At 50.4% G+C, this 13,554-nt stretch overlaps 3 protein-coding genes across 4 annotated transcripts; 1 reads left to right on the top strand and 2 right to left on the bottom strand.

The window, feature by feature from the left end:
- Window positions 1-2,243: 2,243 nt before the first annotated feature.
- On the top strand, window positions 2,244-2,597 carry LOC136460941 (uncharacterized). Its single transcript, XM_066460457.1, has one exon. It carries the CDS (start codon window positions 2,244-2,246, stop codon window positions 2,595-2,597), a length of 354 nt encoding a protein of 117 aa, XP_066316554.1.
- A 424-nt stretch (window positions 2,598-3,021) lies between these two features.
- Window positions 3,022-6,170, bottom strand: LOC136456447 (calcineurin B-like protein 10). Of its 2 annotated transcripts, XM_066456325.1 has the most exons (9): window positions 5,952-6,170; window positions 5,651-5,864; window positions 5,479-5,561; window positions 5,156-5,215; window positions 4,538-4,646; window positions 4,408-4,460; window positions 3,743-3,823; window positions 3,531-3,643; window positions 3,022-3,349 (listed from the first exon to the last, which is right to left on the bottom strand). In XM_066456325.1, exons 1-9 carry the CDS (start codon window positions 5,979-5,981, stop codon window positions 3,295-3,297), a joined length of 798 nt encoding a protein of 265 aa, XP_066312422.1. In that variant the 5' UTR covers window positions 5,982-6,170; the 3' UTR covers window positions 3,022-3,294. The 2 variants fall into 2 exon arrangements, with proteins under 2 accessions (XP_066312422.1, XP_066312423.1); XM_066456326.1 differs by lacking the exon at window positions 5,156-5,215.
- Window positions 6,171-7,076: 906 nt separating this feature from the next.
- Window positions 7,077-9,416, bottom strand: LOC136456446 (probable leucine-rich repeat receptor-like protein kinase At1g68400). The gene is made up of 2 exons (XM_066456324.1): window positions 8,029-9,416; window positions 7,077-7,921 (listed from the first exon to the last, which is right to left on the bottom strand). The coding sequence occupies exons 1-2, from the start codon at window positions 9,368-9,370 to the stop codon at window positions 7,299-7,301; spliced, it is 1,965 nt and encodes a 654-aa protein (XP_066312421.1). The 5' UTR covers window positions 9,371-9,416; the 3' UTR covers window positions 7,077-7,298.
- Window positions 9,417-13,554: the final 4,138 nt, after the last annotated feature.

Here is a 13,554-nt window from a genome sequence, read left to right as displayed (position 1 = left end):
CCAGGGACAACCGCGGCCGGTGCCATTTGGGCATTTTGCATTTACGGTGGTGGGGAAGAGAAGGCCTCGAGGAGTGGATACGGATGGAAACTGAACGCAAACGGCACATGAAGATAATTGGTGTGAAATTGACAAAAGCAGTGTTGAAAACGCGACGACAATGATTAAACGATTCGCTCCCATTTTGTTTGAGGACCAAAGCTTTCCGCCGACCGTATGAATACAATGACCCTAAAGATCATAGCGGAACATTATTATGTCTTGAACTACAAGAGAAAATCATAAAATTGAAGATATAACATTGGAGCAACGTGCCTTACTTCCTCCGTCCTAAAGGGAATATAAATTTTGCTTCACGATGAGTCAAAGATTCTTAATTTTAACTTAATATCCATAGCTGATATGCCAGGCTGATAAGTTTAAGCAAACAGGGTGAATATTGGTGTTTATAATGCGTACTGGAGACGGCCAGACGGGGCAGGAAGGCAGGTCAGCGGAGCACCAAGCTGGTGCTATCCAACGCACCATCGCTAGGCAGCGGTCGCGGCTTCTGTTCTTGGCGGAGGCGACGCAAACACAAGGTTCTACCACCTGCAGGCCTGCCACCGGAGCCGCAAAAGTAGGATTGACTCCCTCAGGGTTCAGGGGTTCGAAGTGGTCAGCGACACTGCCGTGGTTGCTGCACTTTTCGACCACTTCAACGGTGTGCTCGGCTCCCACTTCCAGCGTTCACGGAGATTTGATCTGCACGCTTTAGGCATTCCGATGGTCGACCTAGCGGCGCTTGAACATACCTTCACCGAGGAAGAAGTTCGGGCGGTCGTTATGGACCTCCCAAATGACAAGGCGCCCGACCCCGACGGCTTCACGGGGCTCTTCTACAAAGACATGGGAAATCATCAAGGTGGATGTCATGAACGCATTCAATGCGTTCTGGTCGCAAGATTCAAGAAGTTTCAACCACCTTAATGATGCCTACATGATATTGCTAAAGAAGAAGGAGCATCCAGTTGAAATCCGTGACTACCGACCGATTAGCCTAATCCATAGCTTTGGCAAGCCGATCACTAAGTGCCTAGCCAAGCGACTGGCCACGGTGCTCGATGCGCTTGTGCTTCACAACCAAAGTGCATTCATCAGGGGTCGCCGAATACATGATAACTTCAGGAGAGTTCAGCTTGCTTGCAAAGAATTACACAACACAAAAAGACGCCAGCGATCCTTCTCAAGATTGATATAGCCAAAGCCTTTGACACGGTCTCCTGGACCTTCCTCCTCGAGGTGCTCCGTCACATGGGATTTGGGCGTCGCTGGCGGAATTGGATGTCCACAATCCTTTCCACTTCTAGCACCAAAATACTGCTCAACGGACAGCCTGGTAGGAGGATCTGCCATGCGCGCGGGCTACGCCAGGACGATCCGTTATCACCTATGCTATTCGTGCTGACCATGGAGGTACTCAACCATGCCCTGCGTTGGGTGGAGGAGCACGGGCTCCTCAGCCATTTGCGCGGCTTTGTGGGCGGCAGGGTCAGCCTTTACGCTGATGACCTTGTCCTCTTCGTCGCGCCAGAGGTGAGAGACCTGGAAGCGGTGAAGGCGGCCCTCCTAGCCTCGGGGCTCTTCTCAAACTTGGACAAGAGCGTCGCGACACCGATGAACTGCTCGGAGGAAGCTGTCGAGCGTGTTCGGGACATCCTCTCCTGTAGGATCGAGGAGTTTCCCTGCCGCTATCTTGGAGTGCCACTCTCAATCAGAAGCCTGAAGAAATCGGAGGAGCAGCCGCTCATCGACAAGGTCGCTGCCCGCATCCCAAAGTGGAAGGGCGAACTGCTGAATGTTGCCGGCCGCACTGCGTTGGCCAAGGCGACGTTGTCAGCCATCCCAGTCCACATGGCGATCGCCTTGTGCCTGTCCCCCTGGGCAATACAATCAATTGACAAGCTTCGTCGCGGGTTTATTTGGAGCGGCTCGGAGTCCGCCGCTGCTGGCCGCTGCAAGGTGCCATGGGAGACTGTCTACCATCCTAGGGATCTTGGAGGACTTGGCATCTCCGACCTACGGCGGGCGGGCGTCGCGCTGCGTGTACGGTTGAGTGGCAAGCGCGTTCAGAGGGGCATCTGGCGCTAAGATCAACTGAACGTTCGGTGGTGGCGATTTTCCAGGCGGCCACAACGTACACGCTGGGGAACGGGAGATCGACATACTTCTGGTGTGACAAATGGCTCAACGGCTCGAACCCGATGGCGATCGCGCCTGATGTCTATGCGGCTGTCAGTGTCAGGAAGAGGAAGACTACGGTGGCTGAGGCTCTGATGGGCGATGCATGGGTGCGTCACGTCACCGGTCCGCGGACAATGCAGGTGCTCCTTCAAATCAGCCAACTCTGTGATCTATTGGATGGCGTCCAGCTCTCCGAGAAGCCGGACACGTTCACCTGGAACCTGACGGCGGACCGCAACTACTCGGCGGCGTCAGCCTATGGCGCCATGTTCCTCAGTTCCTCGTCGCCCCTTGGCGCCAAGCAGATTTGGAAGACCTCGGCACCGCCACGTGTGAAGTTCTTCTTTTGGCTCGTCATGCACGGTCGCTGTTGACGGCTGACAGAAGGTTTCGCCATGGCCTTCAAGAATCCAACACTTGTGTCATCTGCGACCAGGAAGCGGAAACAATGGATCACATCCTGCTTGGATGCTCTTTTAGTCGCGAAGTCTGGGCTGCCTGGGTTCAAAGACTGCATCTTCAGAGCTTGGTGTTGCTGCAGGAACAAGGAGCGATCCAATGGTGGCTGAGCACTAGGAAACTGCTGCCGAAGATGATTCGTCGTAGTTTCGACTCACTCTTCTTCCTCATCGGCTGGTTGCTTTGGAAGGAGAGAAATGGGAGGACCTTCAACAGGGAGGCAACGTCTGCAGCGCAAATGGATGTGCTCATTCATGAAGAGATTGACGCCTGGTGCTTGGCCGGATACAAGCAGTTGCGGTCGCTGTTGGCATTACTGTGATCAGTGATGTCTTCCTCTGTTGCCAAAGCTTTACTATGTAATCACAATCGTGTGTTATTCTGCCGGTTCGGACTTTGGTAACCTTGGATTACCGTAGCCCCGCCTTTGTAAGAAAACTCCTTTCTGCTTAATGAAATACGTGCAAAGCACGATCGCCAAAAAAAAAACAGAGACCAAGAGTAGCACAAGTTTTCAGAGCTCCCGTTTCTTTCTTTGTCGACTGTTCATCTCCATCTTCTGTTGCCACTTCAGGAACCACAAAACTACTGTACAATCAACTGTTCATCACCCTAGTCTTCAACTTGTGTATTGAAAACGAAGCTGGGGAATGCCACAGTCGTGTCCCTGCGAAGGAAAAGAAGTTGAATAAGCACACGTTCGTACTATTACTGGCAGACATTCAGAAGCAGATAGCAAATTAATTGCAGACATTCACAAGGCAAATGATGAACTAGCATCTCATAGGTGATAGGCCAATAAAGAAGACAAGCTGATGAAATGAACGAATTACAACTAGTATCCATACTTCAAGTGTGGCAGTGTCATCTTCTTTATAACAGAAGGGTGCTGCAATACAAAATCTCTCCACTCCTCTCTGCTAATCCTGTTGTCCTTATCAGTATCAGCGTCCTCAAATGTCTGCAGAAGGATACAGCACGCATACCTCGATCAGAGATGCCTTCTACTTAATGCAGAAAGAGAAGAGGGGTTGAGGGGGGAACACAGTGATGATGGTACCTTGTCTATTATCGTTTCCACGAGATCGTCAGACAGCCCCAACTGTGACTCCATCAAAGTAGCAACTACCATTTGTTTTACCTGAGGAAAATAACATATATTGGTTTTATACTTCAGAATTGCGCCATGTCATGTCATAGACTTGTAATGTCTCCTGAAAAGCTCCATTACCAAGAACAAGCTTAACTATATTTCATTGTTGTCAACACTATTTCTATTCAAGACTGTAATCTATTGTAAATCAAGAGCATGTCCATATTGCTCCTTGAATTAGTAATCCCAAGCCTACTTATTTTTACATTTTTTTTATGAAGTAACTACACGAGTTGCGACTTACCAAGCTGATATTTCGCTGAAAAGATCAAAACCTTGCGATCATTACTAAAAAGGACAACAAAATAGGAACATCATGATTAAGCTTGTTCTGATGCTTGTAAGAGTTTCAACAAGAAAAACATTTTAAGATGAGGTGCGCACTGCAAATAACCAGTGCTCATCCGCAAAGGATGTCACATTGGTTCTCTCCAAACATTAAGGAACAGAGAGACTGACAGTGGCAATGCACATGCAGAAGTCTCGAATAGTTGAATACAAAATGTTGATACAGCTATACAAATCGCTGAAGAGAATTTGTTCAGATTATGCACTAACAAATCTATACACACCTCTTCACGCTCGATGAAACCAGTTTGCCTCAAGTCATACAATCTGAATGAAACTGAAGTGCGAAACAAAACTTAGTGGCAGACATAACTTAGCATGTCAAGAATTATCAATCAGGTTGATCATACTTACAATCAATTTTGTCTTCAAGAGGAGCATTTGGATGAAAGACACTTATTGCATGGATAAACTCATCAAATTCAATAACAGAATTTTTCTTTTCATCAAAAAGATCAAAAACCTACAGGAACAGGAGAAAGGAAAGACTCAAATTAGTGGACCTACTTGGAATGCAAGCAAATTTCAGAATCTAAAACTAAGGTTGCTTTCAGATGTTATGGAAGCTATCAAATCGTACAGTATTTTTTCTATTTTTTGGGATTTTGACATTATAGCATGGGAGAACCCAACAGGTAATGATGTGGTTAGTTGTGATGTCTCAACATCAGTATAACTTCACAAGTTATGCAATGTGGTTCCACCCATACTGCATGAAGCTTAGTTTTTCTTAAAGAAAAAGATGAAACTGGGAAGTAAGTCATGAATCCCAGCTCCTTTGGAAGATTCTATAGCACAGCGTTTGAGATAGATCCAGAAAAAGAACAAGTCATGTGATACTTGAGCAGCCAAAAAGGTTAAAGAATTTTTTAACCAAGAGGAGTGTGCAGACATTTTCATCTTAGTCATTTCCTTTTTCTTTATTTTTTCCATTTCTGTTTGACAACCGGGAGAGCAAGCTTTGGCACTTACTCTATCTAGAAAAATATTTTTCCCAAATGGTGTCTTGAATAATGCCAACTGCAGCTCCTCCTGAAAAACAAGGAGAACCTTTACAATCAAAGTGAGGGTCCCAATTCCACATGGATTGGCTAAACTGGATCAATATCTGTTTGGAATGCACGAACCTCACTGAATTTTGAGGAACTTCACAGCAAAGAGTTTAATTGTGAATTGTCACAGGAATATAAAAGGCTCAACCGCCTAACCGGGTCGAAGAGTTTAAACACAAGCGCATGTCTGGCCAACCGGACCAAAAAAAAAGAAGGTGTATGGGGATAAACATTTTCAAAAACCTTATGGATCAGACCGTCGTCGATGATGGAGCAGCTGATCTTCTTGTACAGCTCGTACAGCGCCTCCACCTCGTTCACCGAAACTCCCAGCAGCCACACGCGGAAAAACATCTCAGCCCACAATAGCAGACGGAAGACAACACAAAAGCCGAACAGGCAGTCGCATACTTACAGCAGCGGGACTCGTCGGCGAGCTCGGCTAGGTCACGGAAGGTGAGACGTCTGCCAGCCCGGAGGCGCGCGCATATGTCGAGCGCAGGCAGCAGCCTGCACGGGCACTTCTGGAAGCACCGCGAGGCCGCGAGCAGGACCGCGTCGACCACGGCGAGCACCGGGAACAGCGCCGCGCAGGCTAACTCCCCCAGCGTCAGGGAGCTCCTCGACGCCTGTAAATCAACACCGGATCAGGCCGAAATGAGAAATGGTGAGACCGGATCGGAGGTGGCAATAGGGGTCCGGTGCCGCGAGTGTACTAGAGAATTCGAGGAGCGGCAGGAGTCCATGGGCCCCGGAGCCGGCGGTGAACCATCGATCGACCGGGGACACAAGGCGTCGTCCTCTCCGTTCGCGGGTTGTTGGGGCGGCCAGACAGGATCGTCACGTTACGGCGGCCGTCGGACGGAGCGGTGGGGGAACTGGGGATAGGCTGCCGGTGGAATGCTGATTTGGCAGACCAGGCTACCAGGCTAGCTCGGTCGCGTTTTCTTCTCTCTGATCCAATCATTCACCGGTCCACGTCCACCGCAAGATAGTTTGATCGATACCCACGCCAATTACAATTTTTCAAGTTTGACATACGTCAATACAATTTATCTATTTGAATAATTATTTTATAATTCTATCTTTCTTCCATCCAAACCATTTTCTACACATCTCACGACATGATGCGTACAGGAATACACGTACAGGCCCACTGTACGGGAGCCGAAGTGGCTGTGCTCGCCCGCGGCGGAGCGACGGCGCTATGTCAGTATGGCCCCGTTCGGCTGCCAGAATCTTGGCTGAAACTGGCTGATTTTGTAAGAGAGAAACACTGTTTGGCTAGATGGATAAATAGTGAAATGAGTGGGGAACCAGCCGGCTGGTCTGAACTTTTCAGACCAGCGTGTCATGTATGTTTTCGCTACGGCTGCTAGTAGTAATGACTCACACGTGTACGTATTTGTCGTCACAAATTTGTTATGATTTTTTTGAATGGAATTAAACATTAAAATACCTAAATTTCTAACCTAATCTTCTTTAGAAAACAGATGGATGTTAGCAATCTTCTTCGGAAAAACAGTAGCAGCGGCGTTATGGGTTTAGTATTTTTTTTTTTGTGTGTGTTGTGTCTTGTACTTGTACTCCATCAATTCCAAATTAAAAGGCGTTTTGATTTTTCTAGATTCATAACTTTTGCTATATACTTAGATATACACTATGTTTAAATGCATAGCAAAGTAATATATGTAAAAAGTGATAAAACGTCTTATAATTTAGAATGAATGGAGTACCATCCGGCCACGTTCTCCTTTTTTATGTTATTTTTGTAGAACGGGTCGCTTTAGGAGAACTTGATGGTGCTTGTGTTTCTTTTATTCCTCTTGTCTAATAAAATTTGCAGTAAGCGGATACAGTAAACGAAAGGCAAGTGGCCGGACGCCCGACAGTACCATGTCAAGCTAACAGAGCCCATTTGCTTTGTTTAGATCTCCATAAGGTACAACACCTGTTTGATGCAAACGGCGTTTCCACGCTGTTCTAGTGCTCATCACTACCCTGATTGTAGTTGTACAATGTTTTTCTCACGACATAGGTCAACAATGCTAGATTCAACCGCGTCAAGAGCTTGAGGCAGGAGTAGACCTGGTGGTGTCCTCGGACACGCAGGGAGAGGACTCGTACGAGTGCCCCGCTTGCGACGGAGACGCGGAGTACTTGTTGCTCCGCTTGCTCGCCCTGTCCCTGATGTCCTCGATCATCTTGGCCACCACAGCCATCCTGGGCCGCTCCCTCGGGTTGTCGGCGACGCAGAGCAGCGCCACCTGCAGGAGCGCCACCATCTCGTCCTCGGCGCCCTTGGTCCGCGGCAGCTCCACGTCGAACACCTCGGACGTCCGCTCCTCCCGCACCACGGTCCGCGCCCACTGCGGCAGGTCCGCGCTGCCGTCCTCGGGCGACTGGAGCCCTGTCAGGAGCTCCAGCAGGATGACGCCGAAACCATGCACGTCCTGCTTCTGCAGGGCCTCCCCAGGCGGCGCCGGCGCGAGCAGCTGGAGGAGAGCGAAGTCGGAGACGCGCGCGTTGCCGCTGCCGTCGACGAGGATGTTCGAGGAAGTGAGGTGGCGGTGGGAGAGATTGCCGCCAGACAAACCGTGGAGGTAGGCGAGACCGTGCGCCGCGTCCTGCGCCAGCTTCAGCCTGGTCTGCCAGCCCAGAGGAACTCTTGCCGGGCCACGGTTCTCTGTCCAGAAGAGCACCAATTTTGTGCACACGTCAGAAGACATCACCTGACAGCTGACACGTCCGAATTGTATATACGTGCGACGAGAAATGAGGCGCGCTGCTCACCGTGCAAGAGGCTATGAAGGCTGCCGCTGGGCATGTAATCGAAGACGAGGAGCAGCTCCTCCGTGGACGCATAGAACGCGCGCAGGCCGACGACGTTGGCGTGCCGCCACGTGCCCATCTCCCTGGCCAGCTCCCTCCGCCGCCTCTCGTCCTCCCTCGACGCGCCGTCCCTCCTCCTCATCCTCTTCACCACCACCTCCTCTCCGAGGGCCTCCTCGACGCCGGCGTCGCCCGCGTCGACGTTGCCTCCCATGACCACACGGTACGTCGTCGCCGTTGCTCCTTTCCCCAGCATCTCTGCGGCGCCCTGCATGAGCGTGGCCACGTCGAACTCCACGCAGCACCCGTCGAAGCGCACCGTCTCCTCCCGTGCCACCGTCGAGTTGACGGACGTAGAGCCGGCGCGGGGCCGTCTCGCCGGCTTCCTGTTCTTCAGTAGAAGCACGGCGCACAGTGCCGCCGCGACCAACGACGCGACCGCGGCGACCACCGCTGACATGATCATCACGACCATCCACCGGCCATGGATCTTATTCCCCCTCCCCGTCGTCATCGATCCGTTCGATGCCTCGCCGCCGCCGTTGTTGTACACGATCTGCTGCGGTTCATTGCACCGGCGGGCCAGTGGCGCGCCACAGAGGCCCGGATTGCCGTCGAACGACGACGCGGGAAAGGCAGCCGCGAGGCGGTTCGGGATCCGCCCCTCGAGGTGGTTGCCGGAGACGTTGAGCTCCGCGAGCTTGGGCATTGCGTCCAGCGAGTCCGGCACGAACCCGACGAACGAATTCCGCTGAATGTTCAGCGTCAGGAGAGCACGGAGGCAGTGCCCGATCTCCGGCGGGATCGTGCCCGCGAGGTGGTTTCCCGAAAGGTCGAGACGGCGCAGGTGGCGAAGGCGCAGGACGGACTCGGGGAACCTGCCGGAGAAGCCGTTGCCGGAGAGGTAGAGAAGCTTGAGGTGCGGCGCTAGGCGGGAGAAGTCGACGCCGTGGAGCGCGCCCGTGAAGGTGTTGTTCTTGAGGCTAAGGGACGAGAGAACGGGGAGATCCGCGAGCAGCTCCAGCGCCGCGGCGTGCCCGCTGAGCTGGAGGCCTTCGAGGACGATGCGACGCACGCGGAGCGGGGAGGTGAGCGACGACGGCCGCTGGCAGGTGACGCCACGCCACTTGGCGGCACAGGGGTCGGAGGACTCCGTCCATGAGACGAGCGCCTCGGCGCTGTCGGAGCACACCGACTTGAATGCGAGCAGCGCGACGGCGTCGGGGCTCGGGGCAGGGGCGGAGGCGGAGACGCAGCTCGCGGCGATCGCCAGTGTCAAGAGGAGCACGCGCAAAGCAGCCATTGCAGTGCTCGAAGCCGAGGGAAGCAAGCGGCGAGTGCAGGTAACGTGGGCGCCGGGAGCGGCTCGGCTTCGGCCCTCGGCACAGGGCACGTAGGTGTATCCGTGTATGTAGCAGTAATGGCGCGGAGGGGAGGGAGTTAATGGTGCAACGGCCCGGTGCGTGAGGGATTAATGGGCGTGTGCGGGAGGAGGGCGCGGCCGCGGGGGGCGTGGCGCCCCCGCCGGAACGAGTGCGACCGGCGTGAGCCCATTTGCGCACCGTTGGAGCCACGCGGAGTAAAGGCCGACGCGACATTGGCAGCGCAGTCTGCATCCCATGAACTCTCCCTCTCAGCCGTCGTTTATACGAGGCTTCTTGCTCAGGCCTTGTTCACTTTGTAAATTTTTTTTTTAACCTGATGAATAGTACCACTTTCGTCTTATTTGATAAATATTGTTCAATCGTGGACCAACTAGGCTCAAAAGATTCATCTCGTGATTTCCAACTAAACTGTGTAATTAGTTATTTTTTTTACCTACATTTAATACTCCATGCAAGCGGCTAAAAATTGATGTGATGGAGAGAGAGTGAAAAAACTTAGAATTTGGATGGCATCTAAACAAGGCCTCACTCAGAAAGTCAGAAGTCACACACAATGGTACATCGTATTCGTTATGCTGAAGCTCACATGAAAACCAGCCATGGTGCTTTGTGTTCAGGATTCAACCGAAAAACTAGTGCTCGTCACTTGTCGCGAGTCGATCACTGATTCACTGGTGCATACAGTATGCTTTATTATGGTTTCCTGTGTGGGTCTTTCCACTTGTTTTTATGGCACAACATAACTGTCAGCTTCTCAATTGGAATGTCAGGGGACTAAATGATGGTGCTAGGAAGGATGCAGTGAGTGAGATTGTGAAAGATACTCGCTCCACTATCGTTTGCCTACAAGAAACTAAGCTGCAGCTTGTGGATCAGAATGTGGTGAGGCGCACATTAGGATCAAAATTTGCTAACTCCTATGCTACTCTGACGGCCGAGCAAACTAGAGGTGGCATCCTGCTGGCCGTCAATGAGGACTTCTTTGACATCTCAGACGTCCACCTGTCCACACATGCCATCACTGCGACAATCATAATGAGAGCAGACAGACTCCCATGGCAAATCACGGTGGTGTATGGGCCGCAAGGGGACGCAGAGAAACTACAGTTTCTCCAGGAGCTCAGAGACATCCACCCTCCCAGCCACGACAGATGGCTCGTCCTCGGGGACTTCAACTTAATATACCAAGCGGAAGACAAAAATAACTCAAATCTAAATCGCCGGCTCATGGGCTCCTTCAAGGCGGTGATTGATGACTTAGGCCTCAAAGAAATAAGTTTAAATGGTCGGGACTTCACCTGGAGCAATGAACAAGACACTCGAACTCTAACTCGAATTGACAGGTCTTCTGCACCCATGCATGGGAGCTGCTATTCCCAACTTGTTTCCTCTACTCTCTTCCTTCTCTCATGTCGGACCACACCCCTCTACTTCTGCAAGGAGAGCTTGACCATCAGCGTAACTCGTCCTTCCGCTTCGAAAACTTTTGGACCAAGATGCAGGGCTTCCAGGAGATGGTCCAGGACACCTGGAACAAAGCAGGTCAACTCGATACTGCCCCTGAAACGCCTTCATATCAAATTATCTAGAGTGTCTAAATCTATCAAGCGGTGGCGCAAAGAAAAGATCGGAGATACTAGACTGCAGCTAGCTGTAGTCAAAGAAATCCTACTACAGCTTGAGGCCGCTCAAGAATCTAGAGTGCTCACGGATCAGGAACACGAGCTACGTCGACGCCTCAAGGCCAGAAGCACCGGATTGGCTGCCATTGAAAAAAACAAGAATTCGGCAAAGATCAAGGCTTACATACATCCGATGCGGCGACGCCAACACGAAATTCTTCCACATTCAGGCGAGCTCCTGTCGGAGAAAAAATTACATTCACAGCTTGCAGACAGATGAGGGGATGATGTTCACCCATGAGGACAAGGAGAAAGTGATCGGGGATTACTTCAGAGACCATATTGACTCATCAACACCGAGACCCATAAGCCTTGATTGGCATGTCCTTGGTTATGCCCTGCGAGACCTCTCTGAATTGGAGCTCCCCTTCACACAGGAAGAGGTCAAAGACACTATTGACTCCAGTCCATGCCGCCAGACAAAGCTCCTGGGCCTGATGGTCTCACCAGAGCCTTCTTCAAATCTTGCTGGGAGATCATCAAAGATGATATCATGGCCGCCATAAATAGCCTTTTTGCAATGAACTCCCAAGGCTTTCAGCTGTTGAACTAGGCAAACATCGTCCTACTTCCAAAAAAAATGACGCCCTTAGAGTCACATATTATAGGCCCGTCAGCCTCATCCATAGCATCGCCAAGATATTTTCCAAACTTCTAGCTAACGGATTGGCGCCCTTGCTGGACTCCATGGTCTCAAACTGCCAAAGTGCCTTCATTAAAAAAAGAAGCATACATGATAATTTCCTATACGTGCAAAGCACATTGAGGAAGCTACACAAGCAGAAGATGCCGGTCGTTTTCCTAAAACTCGATATTCACAAGGCTTTTGACACGGTAAATTGGAGCTACCTTCTGGAGGTGTTGTAGGCCTTGGGATTCGAGCCTCGATGGCAGGAGTGGGTCTCCATTCTTTTTCGCACGGCCACCTCGTTGGCATTACTCAATGGCCAATGTGGATCAAGCTTCAACCATGGCAGAGGTGTCCGTCAGGGTGACCCCCTCCCCCATGCTTTTCATCCTTGCAATGGACCCTCTCAAGCGCCTGCTTGATCTAGCGACTCAGGAGGGGATTCTCTCCCCGCTGCCTCCAACAGCCGCTAAATGGAGAATCTCCATGTACGCGGATAACGCGGCCGTCTTCATTAACCCCCTAAAGGAGGATCCGGAAGCAATCAAAATAATCATGATGGCGTTCGGGAACTCCTCAAGCCTACACACATGAACCTTCAAAAAAGATCCATACACCCGATTAGATGCGAGGAGGTTGACCTGGAGCAGGTACTATCCTCCTTTGATGGTGTCAGAAGCACGTTCCCCTGCCAATATCTAGGGTTGCAGTTGCACACTAGGAAGCTCCAGAGGGTTCATGTGCAACCACTCGTTGAACACATTAGCCAGAGACTCCCCGGATGGAAAGGAAGATGGGTGAACAGGGCTGGATGATTGACGCTTGTCTCCTCTGTGCTCTCATCTATGCCAACTTATCATCTCACAGTGTTTCCACTTGCAACATGGGCTAGGAAGAAAATTGATAAAATCAGGAGATCTTTTCTTTGGAAGGGCGACAAAAATGCAAATGGTGGGTACTGTCTTGTCAACTAGCCAACGGTGACCAAGCCAAAAGACATTGGTGGATGAGGGGTGCCAGACTTGGAGAAATTTGGGAGAGTCCTTCGCCTCCGATGGCTTTGGCAAAGCTGGATCGACGACTCCAAACCTTAGGCAGGGTCCGAACTGCCTTGCAATGACACCGACCGACTCCTCTTCAAAGCCTCGGCCACGATCACGATTGGTGATGGGACCAAGGCTCGATTTTGGCATGATAGCTAGCTTGATGGCGAGGCCCCCAAGGATTTCGCCCCACATCTGTTTGAGCTAGTAAGAAGGAAAAACAGGTCGGTTCAGCAGGAACTTCATGTAACACCTTTGGTGTTACGATTCCGCTAAGCACTGAGATTATGGCCTGAGAAATAGATCTATGAGTACAGTGAGTTAGTTTAATCAAAGGCGATAATTAAAATTCTAACAAGAAAATAAGAAAAATGGTTTTAATTGTTTAGCACGAAAAGCGATTTCTATAAACAAGAATAAAACATAACTTGTATTTAGTACATAAATAAAAATTGAAGTACAAGTTTTGTAGATGGAAATGCAACATTAACGTTTGGGAAGCAAAGGTTGTTAATTAGTGTTCTTGGAAGCTCAAAAATCAAATTGGAAATTAAAAATTAGCCATTTTCGTTGAATCGGCAAAAATTTGAAGTTGTGTTGAATGTACACTTTTTGGCGATTTATAAAATGCAACATAGTTAAATAACGCCCTGACGTTTTGGTTCTATTGTTTGGTATAAAGTGTGTGCTATGCCGTGAAATGGTTGTTGGTGAAGTTTGGTAAAGTTTTGACCATTTAAAAATTCAAC

Source organism: Miscanthus floridulus, chromosome 6, assembly GCF_019320115.1.
Source record: "Miscanthus floridulus cultivar M001 chromosome 6, ASM1932011v1, whole genome shotgun sequence".
Lineage (NCBI taxonomy): Eukaryota > Viridiplantae > Streptophyta > Magnoliopsida > Poales > Poaceae > Miscanthus > Miscanthus floridulus.
This window is presented reverse-complemented; position numbering and strand designations above follow the sequence as displayed.

Bases quoted from the DNA above. Each gene is read 5' to 3' on its own strand.
- LOC136460941 (XM_066460457.1), top strand. From the start codon at position 2,244: ATGGCGATCGCGCCTGATGTCTATGCGGCTGTCAGTGTCAGGAAGAGG.
- LOC136456447 (XM_066456325.1), bottom strand. From the start codon at position 5,981: ATGGACTCCTGCCGCTCCTCGAATTCTCTA. The intron at 4,461-4,537 runs GTAAGTATGATC...TTCGCACTTCAG, and splicing joins TCTTGAAGACAAAATTGATT to TTTCATTCAGATTGTATGAC. The intron at 3,350-3,530 runs GTATGGATACTA...TTTCCTTCGCAG, and splicing joins ATGACACTGCCACACTTGAA to GGACACGACTGTGGCATTCC.
- LOC136456446 (XM_066456324.1), bottom strand. From the start codon at position 9,370: ATGGCTGCTTTGCGCGTGCTCCTCTTGACACTGGCGATCGCCGCGAGC. The intron at 7,922-8,028 runs GTGAGCAGCGCG...TCTTCTGGACAG, and splicing joins CCTTCATAGCCTCTTGCACG to AGAACCGTGGCCCGGCAAGA.